Here is a 24,566-nt window from a genome sequence, read left to right on the forward strand (position 1 = left end):
AAGAGTACAAAGCAAATTTGATCATAGTTAGAAGTGAAATTAAATGTGACTTAAAATGACATACTCTAGCTGATCAGTGACTTGAAACAGACTTTATAAACCAACTCAGTAGCCAGTACACAGCAAGAAAAGTATTTTAACCCCTTAATGACCGAGGACGTGCAGGGTACGTCCTCAAAAAAAAGGCAGTTAACGCCTGAGGACGTACCCTGCACGTCCTCGGTGTGGAAAGCAGCTGGAAGCGATCCTGCTCGCTTCCAGCTGCTTTCCGGTTATTGCAGTGATGCCTCGATATCGAGGCATCCTGCAATAACCATTTTTAGCCATCCGGTGCAGAGAGAGCCACTCTGTGGCCCTCTCTGCACCGGACATTAACGGCTATGTTCGTTGGTGGGTGGGAGCCGGTGTGGGAGGTGGGTGGCGGCCATCGATGGCCTTTGTGATGCGGAGGGGGGCGGGATCGGGGGCGGGGACGACCGGGGGGACGCGCACGGACGCGCGCACGTGCACGGGGAGGCCGGGCGGGCGCGTGCACGGGGAGGGAGCGGGTGGGAACCACTACGCTACAGAAAGTTTTTTCTTAGAAGTGGGGATCAAAGGGGTTTATATATTTATTTGTTGATCGGTTTGGCTGGTGGGGTATTGGACTGTGGGGGGGAAGCTACACTACAGAAACAAATAAAAAATAATAATAAAAAAAACATTTTTATTTGCAAACTGGGTACTGGCAGACAGCTGCCAGTACCCAAGATGGCCCCAATAAGGCAGAGGGGGAGGGTTAGGGAGCTATTTTGGGGGGATCAGGGAGGTTGGGGGCTAAGGGGGGACCCTACATAGGAGCATATGTAAATATGCTAAAAAAAATATTATTTTTTTTTAATACCTTTTATTTTAGTACTGGCAGACTTTCTGCCAGTACTTAAGATGGCGGGGACAATTGTGGGGTGGGGGAGGGAAGAGAGCTGTTTGGGAGGGATCAGAAGGTGGGATGAGTCAGGTGGGAGTCTGATCTCTACACTAAAGCTAAAATTAACCCTGCAAGCTCCCTACAAACTACCTAATTAACCCCTTCACTGCTGGCCATAATACACATGTGATGCGCAGCAGCATTTAGCGGCCTTATAATTACCAAAAAATTGAAAAAAAGTGGTTTGGAAATGGCAAAGTGCTACTTGTATTTATGGCCCTATAAATTGCAAAAAAAAGCAAAGAACATGTAAACATTGGGTATTTCTAAACTCAGGACAAAATTTAGAAACTATTTAGCATGGGTGTTTTTTGGTGGTTGTAGATGTGTAACAGATTTTGGGGGTCAAAGATAGAAAAAGTGTGTTTTTTCCATTTTTTCCTCATATTTTATAATATTTTTTATAGTAAATTATAAGATATGATGAAAATAATGGTATATTTTGAAAGTCCATTTAATGGCGAGAAAAACGGTATATAATATGTGTGGGTACAGTAAATGAGTAAGAGGAAAATTACAGCTAAACACAAACACCGCAAAAATGTAAAAATAGCCTTGGTCCCAAACGGACAGAAAATGGAAAAGTGCTGTGGTCATTAAGGGGTTAAAGAGCTCTAAATTGTTCATTTAAAATTAGGGTTTGTTTCCTAATTAAATGTTATGATATTTTAATTGTAGTGATATTATTGTACTTTAAAGTGAAGGTCAATTTTCATGTGAAAGCGCCCGGTTTAAAAAAAAAAACTTTTAAACAGGGGCACTTTCATTCATGAAAATTGGCATAGCACCATATTTTAAAAATACTTACCTTGTTCTTCTGAAATGCCAGATCGCCGTTCTGAAACTATGCCCCGCCTGCTTCTTCCTGGTTTACTTACCCAGCAATGACAAAACCGGCTTCCTCCAATCACGGCGTTGCCTCAGGCAATGATTACCAAAGGGGAGGAAGCCGTGATTGGAGGATGCCGGAATCGTCATTGCTGACGTATGAAGAGGCTTGCGACGGGCTGGTGAAGCACTGGAGTGGCTTTAAGAAGAAAAGGTAAGTATATTTAAAAAAACGGCTGAAATGTCAATTTTCATTAATTAAAGTGCCCTTGTTTTTAATAGTTTTTTTAAAAACTGGGCACTTTCTAATGAAAATTGACCTTCACTTTAAATCCACTATTATGTTAGGTTTATATAATGCACTATTTCATAGTCTAATGTGTCTATGAATTAATATCTGTTTTTATTGGCTGTCCCTGTAAATCCCATCATGCATGAGTTTATGTTCTTAAGTGCTGAACATAACAAATTAACAGATGAAGAGCATGTGACTTGAAATCACCAATTTAGCTGTAATGTCGGCTGAATATAACAAGCTGATTTGGAGATACTGACTAGCTATTCATGTTCTAATAAGTTGTCTGATTGTCTTACAAAGTTGACCTGAGCCATCTTATGTAGATTGTAAAGGACGATTTTACAAACAATTTACCTTCAGACAACTGAGTTTTTTTTTCTCCAAGTCAGCAACATTGAATAAGTTTTTATCAACAGCTTTGTGTATAGACCCCATAACTGACAGAGGTTGCAGGATGCACTCTGGTGCTGCCTTGTAGGATGTTCTGCATTCTGCAGAAGCCTTTGGTACCATAAGGAGACACAGAGCACACAGGTTTGTTGGTGAGTACAACATGGTACCACACTCTTTCCTTATGGCACTGATGTCACTGCATGATTAAAGGGACGTGCTAATGAAAACATGGAATGCTCTCTTTTGTTACAGCATGTCATTTTTCAATTATTGTCCCTTGCTAACTATGTTTAAATTTATACTTTTGAGTCACCAGCTCCCACTAAACATGTGCAAGAATTCACAGAATATACGTATATGCATTTGTGATTGGCTAAAGGCTGTCACATGATACAGGAGGAGTGGAAATATACATAACTTTTAAATGTGTCCTAAAAAAAATCTACTGCTCAATTAAAGTTCAGACTAAGTGCTTTAGCATTGTCTTTTTATCATGCACGTGTTGATTATTCAAATTGACTGTATTCAAATCTACTGTATTTACTATAAGTTATAGCTAACATCCTGCTAGGGAGTGGCACTGCACTGCAGCTCCTGAGCAATTACCAGGCCATGGCTGACTCAGGATGTGTGTTGCAGAACCTGGGCAGGACTTTAGCTGTGTTTAACCCCTTTGTGGCAGATAAACACATCATAAGCAAGGAGCACCAGTGCTAAAATTATGTACTCTAACAAATTGTGTTCTTGTTGTTTTTTTTTTATTTCTCAATAAACAACTTTACAAACAGACACCTAGATTACGAGTTTTGCGTTAGAGGTTATGCGGTGCTAACGAGCAGTTTTCCCTCACCGCTCACTTACATGCAGCGCTTGTATTACGAGTTTTTAGAAACCCGTCGTTAGGCAAGAAGTGAGCGTTGAGCAAAAAACTTCAATACCAGCGCTGCTTAAGTCAGCGGTGAGCTGGTCGTACGTGCTCGTGCACGATTTCCCCATAGGAATCAACGGGGAGAGCCAGCTGAAAAAAAGTCTAACACCTGCAAAAAAGCAGCGTAAAACTCAGTAACGCAGCCCCATTGATTCCTATGGGGAAATAAAAGTTATGTCTACACCTAACACCCTAACATGAACCCCGAGTCTAAACACCCCTAATCTTACGCTTATTAACCCCTAATCTGCCGTCCCCGACATCGCCGACACCTACATTATATTATTAACCCCTAATCTTCCGCTCCGGACACCACCGCCACCTACATTATAGTTATGAAGCCCTAATCTGCTGCCCCCAACATCGCAGACACCTACATTATATTTATTAACCCCTAATCTGCCGCCCCCAATGTCGCAGCAACCTATGTACACTTTTTAACCCCTAATCTGCCGCCCCCAACGTCGCTGCCACTATATTAAAGTTATTAACCCCTAAACCTAAGTCTAACCCTAAACCTAACACCCACTAACTTAAATATAATTTAAATAAATCTAAATAAATATTCCTATCATTAACTAAATTATTCCTATTTAAAACTAAATACTTACTTTTAAAATAAACCCTAAGATAGCTACAATATAACTAATAGTTACATTGTAGCTAGCTTAGGGTTTATTTTTATTTTACAGGCAAGTTTGTATTTATTTTAACTAGGTACAATAGCTATTAAATAGTTATTAACTATTTACTAACTACCTAGCTAAAATAAATACAGGTTTACCTGTAAAATAAAACCTAACCTAAGTTACACTAACACCTAACACAACACTATAATTAAATAAATTAACTAAATTAAATACAATTACCTACATTAAATTAAATTAGCTAAAGTACAAAACAAACACTAAATTACAGAAAATAATAAACAAATTACAGATATTTAAACTAATTACACCTAATCTAATAGCCCTATTAAAATAAAAAAAGCCCCCCCAAAAAAAAAAAAATAGACTACCAATAGCCCTTAAAAGGGCCTTTTGCGGGGCATTGCCCCAAAGTAATCAGCTCTTTTACCTGTAAAAAAAAATACAAACAACCCCCCCAACAGTAAAACACACCACCCACACAACCAACCCCCCAAATAAAATACTATCTAAAAAAACCTAAGCTCCCCATTGCCCTGAAAAGGGCATTGCCTTTTAAAGGGCAGTTAGCTCTTTTGCCGCCCAAACCCTAACCTAAAAATAAAACCCACCCAATACACCCTTAAAAAAACACTAACCCCCTGAAGATCGACTCACCGGGAGACGTCTTCATCCAAGCCGGGCCGAAGTCCTCAACGAAGCCGGGAAAAGTCTTCATCCAAGCCGGGCGAAGTGGTCCTCCAGACGGGCAGAAGTCTTCATCCAGACGGCATCTTCTATCTTCATCCATCCGGCGCGGAGCGGGTCCATCTTCAAGACATCCGACGCGGAGCATCCTCTTCATCCGGAGTCTTCTTACTGAAAGAAGGTACCTTTAAGTGACGTCATCCAAGATGGCGTCCCTTAGATTCCGATTGGCTGATAGAATTCTATCAGCCAATCGGAATTAAGGTAGAAAAAATCCTATTGGCTGATGCAATCAGCCAATAGCATTGAGCTTGCATTCTATTGGCTGTTCCAGTCAGCCAATAGAATGCAAGCTCAATCCTATTGGCTGATTGGATTGCATCAGCCAATAGGATTTTTAAGGGTGTATTGGGTGGGTTTTATTTTTATGTTAGGGTTTGGGCGGCAAAAGACCTAACTGCCCTTTTAAGGGCAATGCCTATCAAAATGCCCTTCTCAGGGCAATGGGCAGCTTAGGTTTTTTTTTTAGATAGTATTTTATTTGGGGGGTTGGTTGTGTGGGTGGTGGGTTTTACTGTTGGGGGTGTTGTTTGTATTTTTTTTTTACAGGTAAAAGAACTGATTACTTTGGGGCAATGCCCTGCAAAAGGCCTTTTTAAGGGCTATTGGTAGTTTAGTTTAGGCTAGGGTTTTTTTTTATTTTGGGGGGGCTTTTTTTATTTTAATATGGCTATTAGATTAGGTGTAATTAGTTTAAATATCTGTAATTTATTATTTTCTGTAATTTAGTGTTGTTGTTTTTTTTGTACTTTAGTTAATTTAATTTAATTTAGGTAATTGTATTTAATTTAATTATATTGTAGTGTTAGGTGTTAGTGTAACTTAGGTTAGGTTTTATTTTACAGGTAAATTTGTCTTTATTTTAGCTAGGTAGTTATTAAATAGTTAATAGTTAAAATAAATACAAACTTGCCTGTAAAATAAAAATGATGGTTTCAATTAACAAAACCAGCTATTTCAATTGCAAGAATATATTTAAAGGAGCAGTGCAGAATAAATGAATTACTCTGAAGCAAGTTATTGGGAATACATTAAAAAATAGTATACACTGTCCCTTTAAAGGGACACATTTTGTAATGCACAGATGCTAATGGTGTGTTACCTTATAGAGGGGGCAGACTCCCTGTGATGCTGTGATTGGGTATTGGGCAGTAAAACTACAGTATGAGTTTGGCACAAGCACTTATTTCACCATATTAAAAATCCATGCCATTCCATGTGCACTTTCATTGTATTTCTTTATTGCAGGAGGTTGAACTGTATTCATGTCACTTTCACTCCAGCTTATAACCTCTATAACCTACTGCCAGTCGTTCCAAGCATTGCTATTATCTGTTCCTCTAGTGACCTAAACCCTAAATTGCTAAATCAATTTGCAAACTAACTTCCTTATTTTCTTTTTTCACGTACTGCAGCTTATTGTGGAAAACACTAATGTGCACATTACTAATCCCATTGCGTTTGCTACATCCATTTCTTTAGAAAACAGTTTAACAATACAGGGACTTTTTACTGAAATTAGTAATATTTTGGCTTATAAGTAACCTTTCCTTACACTACCATGTAAAGTTCTGATTGGTTGTTAACGGGGGACTAAACAGTAGATATATCTGCAATGTATGCTCAACAGAACAGTGCACATATATTATACTTTGGATGGATATTGAGAAATATCCAAGACCTCTCTTTTTTACATAACTAGTACAATTTAATACAAATTTTATAAATTAGAATTGCTCGCTCAAATTTATAATGAACTCTGAAAGCAAACTCGCATATCATTTTACTGCACTGTTCATGAGCTTCATCTTGGCACGTTCTCATTAACTGCTATTAACATTAATATTATTGTGTTTCTGTTGGTGAGGTGACACCAGAATTTATACTCTACTTTTTGTACTGGGAATAGCACTCATTGAAGTTCCTGGGAAATATATAGCTGGAAGTGCATGATTTCTGTGGGAGTTTTATCCTATTCTTGCTAGTTCCGTGTTTGGGTCTGGTCCTGTGTCTGTGAAACTCCTCTAGGAAGTGCAGCAACAGTACACTGTAGCTTACGCCAACCTCTGTGGTCACCTAATGTCTGCAGGGCTTTATCTGGCACAGGGTTTGTAGGAATCCAGCCCATGTCTGGAATGTGTTTGAGGGCTAGAGGGGCACTGGGAAGTTTCTGACTCTTGCTTGGTGTTGAAATAACTGATTTCATGTCATTCCTTCTGAACCTCTGATTCTCTGTTCTAATCTCATGCCAGGAGGAGGGGAATAGTAGGGTCTGCTTATTGTCACTGAGACAGGACATTCCTTTTTAACCTTTTCACTGTGGCTACATAAGCTGTTCCTTATTACTCCATATAGCCTCTCCCTATTATTCCTTCTATTGATCGGTATAGCCTGCTCCATAACACATCATATTAGTCTATATAACCTTTCCTTGTAACTCGTTGTCCTCTTAATGTTCCATATGTTCAGAGGAGAATTGACTGGCATTTCAGGGCTGGACTGATCTTGTTAGAGGAGATTAGACTGATATACTTCTGCTTCAACAGTAAAAATCACAATGGGCCTAAAAGAAACTACTCCCAGGTGGTAACCGGGCCATAAATCAAGCCACTGATCTGTTGTTTGTTCCTGGCATACTGCTTCTCTTTTTGTATGTATTTAACTCTAATTGTTGCTCATGATTGCTCTATATCACTTATTTTAACTCCCATATTGCTGTGCTGCTCTTTTAATTCATATTAAATCCATAATAACATAACAGAATTGGCCAAAAACTCACTCTGTTACATATAAACTGTGTAACTTCTCCTGCGGCTACATATAACCTGTGTAATTCTACCTGTGGCTACATATAACCTGAGTAATTCCACCTGCAGCTACTTATAACCTGAGTAACTCCTCCTGCGGTTACATATAAAATGTGTAACTCTACCTGCGGCTACATATAATCTGTGTAACTCTACCTGTGGCTACATATAACCTGTGTAATTCTACCTGTGGCTACATATAACCTGTTTAATTCTACCTGTGGCTACATATAACCTGAGTAACTCCACCTGCGGCTACTTATAACCCGAGTAACTCCTCCTGCGGTTACATATAAAATGTGTAGCTCTACCTGCGGCTACATATAATCTGTGTAAGTCTACCTTTGGCTACATATAATCTGTGTAACTCTACCTGTGGCTACATATAATCTGTGTAACTCTACCTGTGGCTACATATAATCTGTCTAACTCTACCTGTGGTTACATATAACCTGTGTAACTCTACCTGTGGTTACATATAATCTGTGTAACTCTACCTGTGGTTACATATAGCCTGCGGCTACATATAATCTGTGTATCTCTACCTCTGGCTACATATAATCTGTGTAACTCTACCTCTGGCTACATATAACCTGTGTATCTCCTCCTGTGGCTACATATAACCTGTGTAACTTCTCCTGTGGCTACATATAACCTGTGTATCTCCTCCTGTGGCTACATATAACCTGTGTAACTACTACTGGGCTACATATAACCTGTGTAACTCCTCCTGTGGCTACATATAACCTGTGTAACTCCTCCTGTGGCTACATATAACCTGTGTAACTACTACTGGGCTAAATATAACCTGTGTAACTCCTCTTGTGGCTACATAAAACCTAGGTAACTCCTCATGTGGCTACATAAAACCTAGGTAACTCCTCCTGTGGCTACATATAACCTGTGTAACTGCTACTGGGCTAAATATAACATGTGTAACTGCTCCTACGGCTACATGTAACCTGTGTAACTCCTTCTGTGACTACATGTAACCTGTGTAACTCCTCATGTGGCTACATATAAACGGTGTAACTCCTCATGTGGCTACATATAACCTGTGTAACTCCTCCTGTGGCTACATATAACCTGCGTAACTCCCCCTGCGGCTACATATAACCTGTGTAACTGCTCCTGCGGCTACATAAAGCCTGTGTAACTCCTCATGTGGCTACATAAAACCTGTGTAACTCCTCCTCCTGTAGCTATATATAACCTGTGTAACTCCTCTGTGGCTACATAAAACCTGTGTAACTCCTCCTGTGGCTACATATAACCTGTGTAACTCCTCCTGCGGCTACATAAAATCTGTGTAACTCCTCCTGCGGCTACATATAACCTGTGTAACTCCTCCTGTGGCTACATATAACCTGTGTAACTACTCCTGTAGCTACATATAACCTGTGTATCTCCTCCTGCGGCTACATATAACCTGTGTAACTCCTCCTGTGGCTACATATAACCTGTGTAACTTCTCCTGTGGCTACATATAACCTGTGTAACTCCTCCTGTGGCTACATAAAACCTGTGTAACTCCTCATGTGGCTACATATAACCTGTGTAACACCTCTTGTGGCTACATATAACCTGTGTAACTCCTCATGTGGCTACATATAACCTGTGTAACTCCTCCTGCGGCTACATAGAACCTGTGTAACTCCTCTTGTGGCTACATAAAACCTGTGTAACTCCTCCTGTGGCTACATATAACCTGCGTAACTCCTCCTGCAGCTACATAAAACATGTGTAACTCCTCCTGTGGCTACATATAACCTGTGTAACTCCTCATGTGGCTACATAAAACCAGTGTAACTCCTCCTGTGGCTACATATAACCTGTGTAACTCCTCCTGCAGCTACATAAAACCTGTGTAACTCCTCTTGTGGCTACATAAAACCTGTGTAACTCCTCCTGTGGCTACATATAACCTGTGTAACTCCTCCTGTGGCTACATATAACCTGTGTAACTCCTCATGTGGCTACATAAAACCTATGTAACTCCTTCTGTGGCTACATATAACCTGTGTAACTCCTCCTGTGGCTACATATAACCTGTGTAACTCCTCCTGTGGCTACATATAACCTGTGTTACTCCTCCTGTGGCTACATATAACCTGTGTAACTCCTCATGTGGCTACATATAACCTGTGTAACTCCTCATGTGGCTACATATAACCTGTGTAACTGCTCCTATGGCTACATAAAACCTGTGTAACTCCTCATGTGGCTACATAAAACCTATGTAACTTCTGTGGCTACATATAACCTGTGTAACTCCTCCTGTGGCTACATATAACCTGTGTAACTCCTCCTGTGGCTACATATAACCTGTGTAGCTATACATTTGACTACATATAAACTCTACCTAGAACTTCCTCTATGGGGTCTATTTAAGAAGCAGCGTATGCTGCCTCCGACCCACTCAACTTCAGTTCCGGCTGAAGCGGAAGTTAAAAAGCAGCGGTCCTAAGACCGCTGCTCCTTAACTCGTCCGGCACCTCTGAGGTCGTGGACAGCAATCCGCCCAATTGGCTGCAAATCTGCAGGGAGTGGTATTTCACCAGACACCAGCAGTTCACAAGAACTGCTGGTGCAATGATATAATAACAGAGTATGCTGTCTGCATTTATCAATGTGCGGCGGACATGATCCGCTATATCGGATCATGTCCGTCCACACATTAATAAATTATAAATGGACCCCTATGACTTTGCTAATATTCTCCTTCTTTTGCTTCATCAAATGTTTTATTTAAAGGGACAGTAAACACCTTGATATTTTTTAATAAAATGTTTAGTTTTGCTTAATGAAACAACTTTGCAATTGACTATCATCATTTATTTTGCCACTTTTTCATGTAATTTAGCTCTGAAAATTGAGTTTTTTCTAATTCTCAGAATTTGAAATCCACCCTGCTACACACCTAACCCTAATTGGCTTTAACAGATAACAACTTTATGACTGTGGCTTGTCTTGTTGTCTGTGGACTAATGCCCAGATTGGCTCCTCCAAATAAGGCAAATGATGGGTGGAGTGTGGCTATTGAAAGATAATAGCAGAAAAAAGGATGTTAATTTGTTTTAAAAATGTTAAGACTTGGCTGATATGTTATAGAGAAAGGATTCCCTGACCTGATTCATTTCCCATAGGGATTGGAGTTTTGCTTGCAGGAAGCTAGGCAGTAACCAGAGTGGGGTAGAAATGTTTATTTATAGAGAACATTAATTCCATATAAGGGGAAGGGCTGTGAGGGAGAGGGAGTAAGAGGGTGAAGGAGCAGATACAAATAATATGACAGACGAAAAGGAATAGAAAAGGAAGGAAAGAGAGAGAGAGAAAGAAAAAAAAAGACAACAAATGAGAAAGAGACAGAAACAAAGAGTTAAAAGAGGAGAAAAAAAAACGATGGAAAGAGAAAGAAAAAGAGAAAAATGAAGAGTGAAAGAAAGAATAAGATAGAGAGAAATAAAAAGAGAGAGAGTGGGAAGGGAAATATAATAAAGCAGATGTCTTATAAAGATTATAAAATAGAACAATGCTTTGTAATGTAATTCAGTTTCAACTTTTTGTTTGGTTTAAAAAGTCTTGACAAGACCTCTAGACATCAAAGACCGCTTGCAGGAAATCCATAAGCTCTCTCTAGAACCATGATACGCCTCCTTCATAGATAAACACAAACACACATTACCTCTTGTGATTTTCACATCATCTATACACACTGAAAGTACTGCCCATAGCTGTACAGCTGCAGTATTTTTGCTCCCTATAGTAACATACAGGGAGAAAGATTTTAACCTCTTAACTACAGAGGACGTGCCAGGCATGTCCTACAAAAAACGGTTGTTAACGACCAAGGACGTGGCACGTCCTCAGGGGTTTTAAGCACTGGAAGCAATCATGATCACTTTCAGCTACTTTCAAGGTATTGCAGAGATGCCTCGATATTGAGGCATCGTGCAATACCCTCTGGTTAGCAACCAATGCAGAGAGGGCCACTCTGTGGCCCTCTCTGTGTTGGCCAGCGATGGTGCTGATCGTTGGGGGCGTGGGAGGCCAGTGGGAGGACCATCGCTGGAGGGGGCGGGAGGAGGTCCGGGAGCAAGCATGAGGGTTCCGGGAGTGGGCGTGAGGGGGCAGGAGCGAGCGTGAGGGGGCGGGAGTGGATGGGACCGCTACACTACGGCAAATGTTTAGTGAATGGGACGGAGGGAGAGGGGGAATAAGTGTTGGGAAAGGAATCTGGGAGGGGGCAGCTACACTACAGACATTTTTTTTTATTATTTTTTATATTTTATAAAGCCTAATTTTTAGCAAACTGAGCAGACAGCTGCCAGTACCTAAGATGATGGCAAATAGTGATGTGCAGTCACTAGAGGCAGGTGAGGCAGAGCTTCACCTCTCATATGGGCAATAATATATATTTTTTTTATTGGCTTTAAAAAAAAAAAATGCAATTTTTTTCCCCATCATTTTTTTTTCACAGCTACATGTTGTGCAATGGAGAGGCACAAGCAGGTCTGCCCACCATTACACAACATGCTGCGCCACCTACTGGATGAAAGTGGTTAAGATCATTGCATGGCACATAACTGCTTATTTGAGGCAGTCCTATTTGGGCTGACCCAATCCAGTGAGAGGCATTAGTAAGTGGAACTTAGGGTTGGGGCTGGATGTTAAATGAAATAAAACAAAACAAAAACGGAAAAAAAAACAACTTTAATTTATTTTGTTGCTGTCCTGTGAAGCTGCCAGCTTTGCTAAAGTGAAAAAGAGAGTTCTGTACTACCCCTCCAAGTGCAATGGAATGTGCCACTGTCACTTCCTTACAGAGCAGCCAGGAAGAGATGCAGACTTGCAGAGAGAGCAGTGTTTTAGCCACATTTTATTGAAGTAAGTGCTGCAGCCTTAGATTTTGCTGAAAGGGATTCTGTTAGTGTGAAAATTATAATTTAATGAATGTGGTTTAGTGTTTTTGTTTTACTCTTTTACAGTAGTTTAAGGATCGTTTTTGTATTTTGTTTACTCAAAATTTACACCCAGCCACTACCTTAGCAGCTTGCTTCTGTACTTCACACTCATTTATAGTCTCACTTTCTGAACTCTCTGAAGCTCTGCTGTTTTATTACTTAAAAATGCAGTGGTCCCTCTCCCCCCCCCCTTGTGTGTGTGTGTCTCTCTCTCTATCTATCCATCCCTCTCCTTATGTGTCGTTCTCCCCCATGGTCTCTTTCTCTCTCTGTCTCTCTTCCTCCCCCTCTGACTCTCTCATCCCTTATGTGTCTCTCTAACCCTCTGTGTGTGATTGTGTCTCTCTTTCTCTAACCCTCTGTGTGTGATTGTGTCTCTCTCTCTTTCTCTCTCTCTAACCCTCTGTGTGTGATTGTGTCTCTCTCTCTAACCCTCTGTGTGTGATTGTTTCTCTCTCTCTTTCTCTCTCTCTCTCTCTCTAACCCTCTGTGTGTGATTGTGTCTCTCTTTCTCTCTCTCTCTCTAACCCTCTGTGTGTGATTGTGTCTCTCTTTCTCTCTCTCTCTAACCCTCTGTGTGTGATTGTGTCTCTCTCTCTTTCTCTAACCCTCTGTGTGTGATTGTGTCTCTCTCTCTTTCTCTAACCCTCTGTGTGTGGTTGTGTCTCTCTTTCTCTCTCTCTAACCCTCTGTGTGTGATTGTGTGTCTCTCTCTCTTTCTCTCTCTCTAACCCTCTGTATGTGATTGTGTCTCTCTCTTTCTAACCCTCTGTGTGTGATTGTGTCTCTCTCTGTTTCTCTCTCTCTAACCCTCTGTGTGTGATTGTGTCTCTCTCTCTTTCTCTCTCTCTCTCACTCTAACCATCTGTGTGTGATTGTGTCTCTCTCTCTCTCTTTCTCTCTGTCTAACCCTCTGTGTGTGATTGTCTCTCTCTCTCTCTCTCTCTCTCTCTCTCTCACTCTCTCTAACCCTCTGTGTATGATTGTCTCTCTCTCTCTCTCTCTCTCACTCTCTCTAACCCTCTGTGTATGATTGTGTCTCTCTCTCTTTCTCTCTCGCTAACCCTCTGTGTGTGATTGTGTCTCTCTCTCTCTCTCTAACCCTCTGTGTGTGATTGTGTCTCTCTCTCTCTCTCTAACCCTCTGTGTGTGATTGTGTGTCTCTCTCTCTTTCTCTCTGTCTCTCTCTCTCTAACCCTCTGTGTATGATTGTGTCTCTCTCTCTCTGTATCTCTCTCTAACCCTCTGTGTGTGATTGTGTCTCTCTTTCTCTCTCTCGCTAACCCTCTGTGTGTGATTGTGTCTCTCTTTCTCTCTCTCTAACCCTCTGTGTGTGATTGTGTCTCTCTCTCTTTCTCTCTAACCCTCTGTGTCTCTCTCCCCCCGTCTCTCTCTCCCTCTCCCCCGAGTGCTTTTCTGTGTTTCTGTCTACCTTTTATTTATTTAATTAATGAATTGGTAGTGCCATCTGATGGTGTGGCTTTATTTAAAGGGGTGGGGTCAAGCGCCCCACCTTCTTTAAATTTCACCAACCACCACTGGATAAAGACATTTTTATATTTACTGAATAATGAAGGAATCTATAAGCATAATTTGCAGCATTAAAGTAAAAAGTATGTTTTAAGCATATTTTAATGGGCCTGGATTTCTAGATCTCATAATCAGAGCAAGCATTTTGTTATCTGGCAAGAGTTTCTGTTACAATCCTTTAGACTAAAATCAGATGTTTACTAAGTTGACCAGTTTTCCAAGACACCATTTAAAGGGACATGAAACCCATATGTTTTTTTTCATGATTTAGAAAGAGCATGCAATTTTAAATAACTTTCCAATTTACATCTAATAATTTTCTTCATTCTTTTGATATCCTTTGTTGAAAATCATATCTAAATATGCTCAGTAGCTGCTGATTGGTGGCTGCACATAGATACCTCATGTGATTGGCTCACCCATGTGCATGGCTAGTTCTTTAACAAAGGATATCTAAAGAACGAAGGCGTATCCTAGCCACTGCCTCACCAGCCTCTGACGTCACTGCACGTCACTGATTGGGGGACGGTTAGAGAGCTGTTTGGAGGGGATCAGGGAGGTTGGGGGCTAAGGGGGATCCTACACTGCAGAAAATATATATATATAAAAAAAATATATAAAAAAAAAAGCCTTTAATTTTAGTACTGGCAGACTTTCTGCCGGTACTTAAGATGGGGGTGACAATTGTGGGTTGGGGGAGGGAAGAGAGCTGTTTAAGAGGAAATAGGGAGGGATCAAGGGGTGGGAGGGTAATCTGTACACTAAAGATAAAATTAACCCTACAAGCTACCTAATTAACCCCTTCACTGCTGGGCATAATACAAGTTTGGTGCGCAGCTGCATTTAGTGGCCTTCTAATTACCAAAAAGCAATGTCAAAGCCATATATGTCTGCTATTTCTGAACAAAGGGGATCCTAGAGAAGCATTTACAACCATGTGTGCCATGATTGCACAAGTTGTTTGTAAATAATTTCAGTGAGAAACCAAAAGGTTTTTTAAAAAGTTAACAATTTTTTTTATTTGATATCTATTTGGCAGTGAAATGGTGACATGAAATATACCAAAATGGGCCTAGATCAATACTTTGGGTTGTCTACTAAACTCAAATATATACATGTGAAGGGTTATTCATGGATTCCTGACAGATATCAGTGTTACAATGTAACTTTCGCTAATTTTGAAAAAATAAATGGTTTGGTAGTAGTGCTACTTGTACTTATTGCCCTATAACTTGCACAAAAAGTAAAGAACATGTAAATATTGGGTATTTCTAAACTCAGGACAAAATTTAGAAACTATTTAGCATGGGTCATTTATAGTGGTTGTAGATGCGTAAGAGGTTTTGGGGGTCAAATTTAGAAAAAGTGTGTTTTTTTCAATTTTTTTCATCATATTTTATAAAAAAAATGATAGTAACATATATGATATGATGAAAATAATGGTATCTTTAGAAAGTCCATTTAATGGCGAGAAAAACTGTATATAATATGTGTGGGCACAGTAAATGAGTAAGAGGGAAATTACAGCTAAACACAAACACAGCAGAAATGTAAAAATAGCCCTGATCCTTAACGATAAGAACATTTTAAAATGGTCTGATCACTAAGGGGTTAAAACATTTTCTGTACAGTAGTTAATCATCAGTTTGAGGAAACAATAAATCAGAATATTTTATTAATAGCCGAATAACGACGATATAAAGAACAATAGTATTTATTATATAGGAAAAGGGTCAGCCTTTGCTAGAAGAGTGGTTGTGCCAGTCCTATATGTAAACCCTAGTGCCTGATGAAAGGATTTGTATGGGCTATATGCAGTGATGTTGAATATATTTAAAAAGGTGACCAGATTTCTCAGACCCAAATCAAGGGCACTTATGACCCAAATTCAGGAACCTCATAAATACTGAGGAGCTTTTATTTATTTATTTATATATATATATATATATATATATATATATATATAATATTTTTTTCATTTTTTTATGAGAATACCACTGAGAGGGCAGGAACACAGAGAATTCACTCAATTATTCAATCCTCGCTACAAACTAAACTTAACAGAATAACTCTACAAGTGTCAGCACTACAGCCTAACTTACGATAAGTTAGTTATATTAGTTTTCTGGTAACCTCCATTCCCAATTGTGTGGCGACTATTTCACCTTCTAGTCCAGGGCTCGACAAACTCAGGAGCCAATTAGCCACTGTCTCCTAGAATTTTCCCCCTTGCTCCTCACTTTTTGATTTATTCTCCATATATCTATATCCAAATACTTTGTCTGGTTCCTAAATATTCTTGCTGGCTCCTAAATATTAAATAGATTAGTTGATCCTTGTAGTCAGTCCCTTCCCCGCCTCCCCTCCTCTGCATCCCAGTTCGGTGAACAGAGAGTGGAGCTTTCAGCGTCTAGAGTAAAAGTACGTACAGGAGGAGGGAAAGAACTTGCTGACAATCCTGACAGCGAGGGAGGTGCTGTTATGCCTATCACATCTTGGACCACCCACTAATAGGACACCTGCACGCAACAGCTACATGTGGGAGAATGTGAGGGGCATACTCTACAATTTCCCAAATTTGAGACTGTCCTGGAAAATTCGGGATGGATGGTCACTTTAATATAAAACACTGCAGAACTTCTATATCTGCTAGATACTAATTCAGTCAAAATATTTTATCTCAGCCACTCTTGCTATTACACTGATGTCTGTGCAGACTACAGTCCATTCTGCTTATAGATGCTGCAGGCAAGTTTACTCTTGTATTTAGTAAGCTACTGAACCTACCTGGCAGGTAAATCAGAGGGAGAACGTTGAAGCCTTAATTGAACAACGTCTGCAGGGAGAGATTCAGGAGATAGAAATTAGGAATTAAATTGCTGTGCTTCAAAAGGAAGTTTATGTATTAACTAATGATTTGGTAGGTGGGTATGTGTGTGTATTACATGGAGTTAATATTTTATGCATGGGATAAATGGGAAGCCTAGGCAGTGAAAACTAACAATTTTTCTGTGATATTAAATTAAATTAACATTGTACTTAAACATGTTCCATCCTATATGGAAAGCAGCATTTTTATGTCAGAAATATCTTAGCGTGAGGGACATTAAACACTTCTTGATTTTGTGTCAAAACCTTGCTATATCTGTGACCTAGGTTTTCTTCATAATGTTCTAAATTACCTAAACATAAGTTATAGAATTTTCCTTTTAACCACTCTAAGGAACGTGGGACCAAAACAATTTTTATTCAAAAGTGATCCCTTTTAGTAAAAGGTGTTTACTTCAGATCTAATATTGCAGTACTGGTTTTGTACTACTGATCCTTACTGGCTGATAGAGACAACATCCCTTGCATTATTGGTTAAGAGGGACACGCCTGTGGAAGTGTGACAAGAAAACTGCTGTTCATGACAGAAACGCATTTTTAAAAAAAAAAAACACACTAAAAAAAAACAGACAATCTAAAGACATTTTGAAATCATCTCTTTTAGATGGAACGAAGAAGAAAAATTACTATAATGTCCCTTTAAATGGACACAAAACCCATTATGTAAAAAGTCCCTATTTAATAGAAACTAGTGTACTGTATTTTAAGGAACATAAAACCCAAAGTGTTAGAGCATACAATATTAAGCAACTTTCCAATGTATATCTATTATCAAATGTGCTTTATTCTCTTGGTATCATATTTTTAAGGGTCTGCAATGCGCTATTGGGAGTTGGCTGAACACACTGTGTGAGCCAATGGCAAGAGTAATATATATGCAGCAACCAATCAGCAAGTAGCATCCAGTAGTGCATTACTACCCCTGAGCCTTCCTAGGTATGATTTTCAACAAAGTATATATATATATGATAATTAAGCAAATTAAATAACAGAAGATAATTGGAAATTTGTTTAAATTTGCATGCAAACAACTTTGCAAATTACTTCTATTATTTAATTTGCTTCCTTCTCTTGTTATCCTTTGCAGAAATATTTATCTAGGCAAGCTCAGAGGCAGCAGAGAACAACCTAGGTTCTAGCTGTTGATTGGTGGCTGCATATATATATATATATTGTGATTGGCTCACCCATGTGTTCCGTTTGAAACCAGTAGTGCCTGCTGCTCTTTCAACAAATGATACCAAGAGAATGAAACAGATTAGATAATAGAAGTAAATTAGAAAATTGATTAAAATTGTATTCTCCAGCTGAACCATGAAATAATTGGGTTTCATGTCCCTTAATTGTCCCTTTAAGATGTTTCTCTTTCTCTGCCTTAATTCAGCCTGGTGAAGCATGGAGGGCTGTGAGTTGAAGCAATGGAAACGCTCACCTTCTGCTTTCAGCTTAAAAAAAATACTCTGTGCAGTGTGATGGAAGCTTGTTAGGATAAGTTAGGGTTAAACAGGGGGTTGGTTTTCACTAAAATGAATTGCACTTTTTGAAACAGCATAAATACTCAACATTACTTATGTGTGGAGGGGTTGCTTTGAGTACAATATTAATGTTTTGGGTAAATATATATGAACTGCATTACGTATGTGTGTGATTCATCAACTGTGTGCACCAAGTACAGTGCCTAAAATAGAGCCTTGAATGAGAAGTATTGGTTAAATGAAACCATGCCTGAATTCTCTCTCTGGGAACCTAAAGCAGGCCCATGGGAGGGAGAGAGAGTTCTGACATTTAGCAAACATCCCAGGCAGAATAATTCCATGCAAATTATTCATTTGTAAAATGGATCTAGATGAGAATAAACAGAGAAGCTGTGTGTTGGACAAATCATGGCATTTACTATAAATAAACAGACCCCCTCTTAACTAAGAGAGAGGTGCAGGGAGATGTGTGTGGTGGGGGTTATACAGGAAGAGGAGATTCTTTTGCAGGGCAGGATGATGGATTATGGAACAGTAGTGGGATGCAGCGCTCTAGCTGTGTTTGTGGGATCATTAGGAGGAATGCAAGAAAGCATGAAGATACAGTAACACAAATAAAGCTTGGTTAGTGCAGGAATATCAGAGGAGTGGAAAAAGATCATGCTGCATATTATAGAGCAGACAAGGTCACAAGACAAAATGAAGATGCCAAGAAAATACTTATGTTTTTGAGTAGTACAGGAATAACAGAGAAACAGAGGAAGTGCAGTGAAAGTGTGTGTACTATGGGTTTGTGTTTCTGTGTTTGCAGTGTGTGTGTGTGCCTGACAAGTTATATCTTCATTACAAATGTCCTGTTTGCTTATGTGATGTGTATAGTGCGTGTACTGTGTGCTTGTGTTTCTATGTTTGTGCTGTGTGTTGTATGTAGTGTTTATATTGTGGGTTTGCGTGTGATGTGTATAGTGTGTGTACTGTCTGCCTGTGTTTCTAAGTTTGTGGCGTGTGTGTGGTGTATGTAGTGTTTATATTGTGAGTTTGCGTGTTTGGTGTGTATAGTGTGTGTACTGTGTGCATGTGTTTATGTGTGTGGTGTATATAGTGTTTATATTGTGAGTTTCTGTGTGTGATGTGTATAGTGTGTGTACTGTGTGCTTGTGCTTCTATATTTGCTGTGTATGTGTTGTATGTAGTGGGTCTGTGTGTGTGATGTGTATTGTGTACTGTGTTTCTGTTTGTGTGGTGTATGTAGTGTGTATATTGTGTGTGTGTGTGGTGTATGTAGTGTGTACTGTGGGTTTGTGTTTCAGTGTATGTAGTGTACTTTATGTATGTGTATGGTGTGTATAGTGAGCGTACTGTGTTTTTTTTTTTGTATGTGTGTGGTGTGTATAGTGAGCGTACTGTGTGTTTGTTTGTATGTGTGTGGTGTGTATAGTGAGCATACTGTGTGTTTCTTTGTATGTGTGTGGTTTGTAAAGTGAGCGTACTGTGTGTTTGTATGTGTGTGGTTTGTATAGTGAGCATACTGTGTGTTTGCTTGTATGTGTGTGGTTTGTAAAGTGAGCGTACTGTGCGTTTGTATGTGTGTGGTTTGTATAGTGAGCATACTGTGTGTTTGCATGTTTAGTGTGTGGGTTGTGTATATTTGGGTGTGGACTGTGCTGTGTGTTTCTATATTTGTAGTGTGTGTGTGTGTAGCGTATGTAGTTTGTATTTGTAAAACATTTCCATGGGTTGGCTAACAAAAATGAAGCCTCAAAGATAATAATATCAATGGCAATTAGAGTTGCGAGCTATCCTCTTCAAAAATACTGGACAATATGTGGTTGACTGAGAACAACTGTCTGTGGGGTCACTCAATGCCTCCCCAAGACATACATATTTTTCAAAACTGAGCAGTCATTTTACCCCTTGACTGACAGTAACATATAAATAAATCATTTTACCTCTTTGGCTAACAGAAATACAAGTAAACAGTAGTGATTTGACCCCCTTGAGTGCCCCTTGCTTCTTTCTGCTTTATATTTGTAATGTATTGCGACACATTAGGCATTTTACATTTTGCTAACATTCAGAGCCTTTGATAAAAATTAAACATTTAAATGTCCAGTATTTTTTGTGAAGAATTTACTGAACAGTCAACTAAAATACTGGACTGTCCAGTTGAATACTGGACACCCGACAACCCTAATGGCAGTGTGTGGAGCAGGAGAGAGTTTTTATTATACACCAGATATGCACATCATTTAAAAATGGTGGCTATTTGAAAAATGAAGATTGATTCAAGGGGTGCTTATGCTTAACACAATTCCCTGAGGGTTAAGTAGACGTATATCAGCAAGCACAGCAATACAGAGCTATATACATGGGGAGTATCACTAATTTTGAGTGGGCTGCAGTCTATAAGGTAGAATAGATGTAGACTGGCAAAACTGCACATGTTTAGGTGCAGCATAGGTATAACTGAAGGAGCTGTATGATTGGATAGAAGGGATTGAGCATTCTGTTTATTGCAGTCTAACTTTAAGGAGTTATGGAAAGATACATTAATTGAATTCCTTGTTAAACTAGTAACCTAATCTCCATGCTGTTTACACAGTGCCTATAAGCATGTGGTGGGTGTGGGGTTAAGGCAATCTGGGGTTTTACAGTTGCAGCTGCACAGGCAGCAGGATGTCGTGTCTCAGAGCAAAAAACACTGACCCTGCTGTCACTTCTGAGCACAGAAACCTCAGTGACATGGACAGGCAAGGGACAATAAGTGTGTCTGTGAGGGAGAGAGAGAAGGAACAGAATGGAACATGGAGGGGGGAGAGATATGCAGAGGAGTGGAAAAGGAGAAGATCAACAGGAGCAAAAAAGCTCAATACAGAAATATTAACATGGAAAGCAGCAAGGGGCAATGGGATGAAAGAGGAGTGTAGAAGAGAGATAATCTGATGGGGTGAGGACTGAGAGATGTGAGTACACAGAAGAAGGGGGGCTGTGAGAACTGATAAGAGAATGAGTACAGAAAGATCAGAGGAGGTGGGGTGTGTACAGTAAGTGATGCTTTGAGAGAAGTAAAGCAAATTATTGGAGGAGAGGAGATCAAAGATGGTACAAGAGAAAAATGTGAAATATATAGCAAATGAGCAAGAGAAGGAAAAGAAACGAAGGAAAAGAAAATAAGGAGAAAGTACATTATCTAGTGCTGTGCGATGTGACTAAGGAAGAACTGATTAGAGAAAACTCGTGACGTGCAGGACGTGTGATATAGAGGGAACTGCAGTGAATGTCTAGAATAGACCAAGAACGAAAATTACCAACATGGCAAAGGGGGGAAAGGGGAGGAAAGTAGGTGGGGGAATTAGTAAGCAGATAAGAGGAAAACAGTGGCGAATATATAAGAAGTCAGCAAAGAATAAGAGAAGAGGCGCGTGGAAATAGAAGAGATAAAGTGAGAGCGAGAGAGGATATCAAAAAGGAGAAGTGAGAAGAGAGGGAGATAATGTGGAGTGAAGTAAGTGATGAAAAGAGGTAGTGCTGAGAGGGGCAGGAAAAATGTATACAAGGTGATACAGAAGAGTGAGACGGCAATACAATATAGCAAAATAAAACTGAGAAGGGAAAAAAGTCTGAAAAATTAGACTAAAAAAACTAAAGAGGTCAATTTTGCCTAAATGATTTTGCAAAATGATATTGATGGTGGGAATTAGATGTGATAGAAGGAGAGAAGGGCTATAGGCAAGGTGGGAGCGCCGCAGAGAAGGTGGGAGATGCGAGGAAAGGTAAGACGTGAGGTATGAAGAGAAAGGGAAGATATATTGAGAGGAAATAGAAAAAGTACAGTTAGAGGAAAAGATTGTGAACAAAGGGCTGCTGGGATACATAATAAAGAATAGGCAATGAGAGAGAAAATAAAAGGAACGATAGAGGAAAAATAAGAAAGGAAGAGAAGGGGCGGTGAAACAGAAAGAATTAAAGGTGGAATTGTAATGGAGAGGTGAAGATAATACATAGGAGGGTAGGTAGAGAGAGAGAAGAGGACGGCAAAGAGGAGAAAGAAGACAGAAATGGAAAGATTAGGCAAGAAGAGAGAGGAACATAGGGAGGGAGACGTGAGGGAAGGAAATAGAATAGGTAGGATAGGCAGAGAGGAGCTAAGGGAGGAAGAAGAAATGAAGGAGAACAGACAAGCTGTGAGGAGAGTATAAGAGACAATGTAAGAGAGAGGAATAGAAAACAAGCGAGGAACAGGACTGTTTTGTAATAATAATGACTCATTTTCTCCCATTACAGGTTGCTGTTACTGGACTTCTGATTGAACAAAAACAAAGCATTTGGTGACATGATGGCACAAGTTCTACATATGGAAACTCATTTCCCAGGTACCAACTGGCATGAGTGAGTTAGCGTTAGTCTGGTGCGTCACACGTGTGTATGTTTGTATGCAGCAGCGCTGTCTGTAAACAGAACATTCCGGTTCTAAAAAGTGCTAATCTCTGTAAAAGAACATCTGAATGATATCATTTGATGGATAGAATTAACTCTCTCTTGAAATATATATATATGTTTCTCAGGGGCGTATTTAGGTTTTGTGCTGCCCTAGGCACTCAAAATTCTGCTGCCTCCCCCCCCCCCCCCCCCAGGTTTAAGGCGTTTTTTTAGACATAATATTATTGGGGCAGGGTGTAAAAAAAAAAAACATTCTTTTTAAGTAGATGTTCACCAGGGCTTGCATTCACTCTGGTCACACACACACACACACACACATATATATATATATATATATATATATATACATTATTTTGCAAGTCACATGATTAAAGTGTTTATATCAGAAAAAAATATCCTTCACTGTATGATAGTTTGTCAGTAGGTAGTTGTTTAACCTTAAACATCTTCTTTGGTAATTGACAGTTATTTAAGCAAAATATCTGCTTGGATAAATATGTAATGAATATACAAACTGGCCTTTAAAAGTACTTAAAAAATACAACAGTAGTTATGATAGGTTTAGGAATTGTATCGTAGGGGATAAAGTCACATGATACAATCATAATAAAGTATATACTTGTATTGTTTCTGAATGCATTAAATGCATACATATTTTCAGTTGTGTTTTAAGTCACATAGTTGTATAGATTCAGCAATAAATACTTATTCTTTGCATGTATGACAGATAGACAAACAGTAAATGTACAAGTATTTAGTGACTAATCCGTTTAAGTATTTTAATGCCTAATGAAGATGTATTGAAGGGAAAAAGGCATATGCTGTTTCACAGTGGTTACGGTGTAGTGCACACTGCACTGTGTAGTCTGTGTGAGTCTCAATCACGCGGTGGAGCCAGGAAGAATACCGCATTCCCTCTCAGTCCAGGCCAGGCTGCACAAGTGAGCTCCGTCTCCACTGTCACCACGTCATGCGCACCCACATACAATCCCATAGGATAGCAATAGCCGGGTCAGCCATTTCAGTCATTTGTAATTGGTTGATTTAGCCACAAGGCCCTGAGTTCAGTAGAGTGGCCCTAGGGACTCAAAATTCTGCTGCCCCTTAAAAATCTGCTGCCCTAGGCACCGGCCTCGTTGGCCTATGCCTTAATACGCCCCTGATGTTTCTATCTAAATGTCTTATTCAGATGTTACTTGTTATTAATTTTCAAAATAAATATGGAAAATACATATTAGTACATTCAATTGTTTTGTAGCAACATTTTTGCAGAATGCATCTGTTAGATTTTACTAGCATTTTTGCTATTGTTATTTAAACCTACAAAATAATGTTATATAATTCTACACATAGTGCAGAATTATATAACATTATCTTAGCGCAAACTTTATGCAACAAAATATTGCAGCTGATATTTGATTATAAAAGAGTATTTTTCAGACCTCCGCTCTTTGCTCTACTGAGCGGGTCTGGTTTTCCCCCTGAGCGCATTTGGGCAGCTGTCTAGTCACAGCCAGGCCGCTATCAGACAGAGCAGGAGTGAGCTAAATTGAGTGTAATGGTGCGATTGGGCCGGGCTGTTCAGCAGACAGCTGCTCAGATGCGTTCAGGGGGAAAACCAGACCCGCTCAGTAGAGCAAAGAGCGGCGGTCT

The 24,566-nt window shown here is 39.6% G+C and overlaps 1 protein-coding gene across 2 annotated transcripts in view; it reads left to right on the forward strand.

Annotated features, from left to right (window-relative positions):
- Positions 1–24,566, forward strand: part of KANK2 (KN motif and ankyrin repeat domains 2) — a 191,455-nt gene that overhangs the window by 61,502 nt on the left and 105,387 nt on the right. The window contains exons 1-2 of one of the 2 annotated variants that reach the window (XM_053717882.1): positions 21,082–21,978; positions 22,758–22,846. In XM_053717882.1, coding sequence (XP_053573857.1) covers positions 22,807–22,846 — 40 coding nt within the window. In that variant the 5' untranslated portion in view covers positions 21,082–21,978; positions 22,758–22,806. Of the gene's footprint in view, positions 1–21,081; positions 21,979–22,757; positions 22,847–24,566 lie in introns of those variants that run through there. The other variant, XM_053717881.1, reaches the window with a different exon arrangement.

This window comes from Bombina bombina, chromosome 6, assembly GCF_027579735.1.
Source record: "Bombina bombina isolate aBomBom1 chromosome 6, aBomBom1.pri, whole genome shotgun sequence".
In the NCBI taxonomy this organism is placed as follows: Eukaryota; Metazoa; Chordata; class Amphibia; order Anura; family Bombinatoridae; genus Bombina; species Bombina bombina.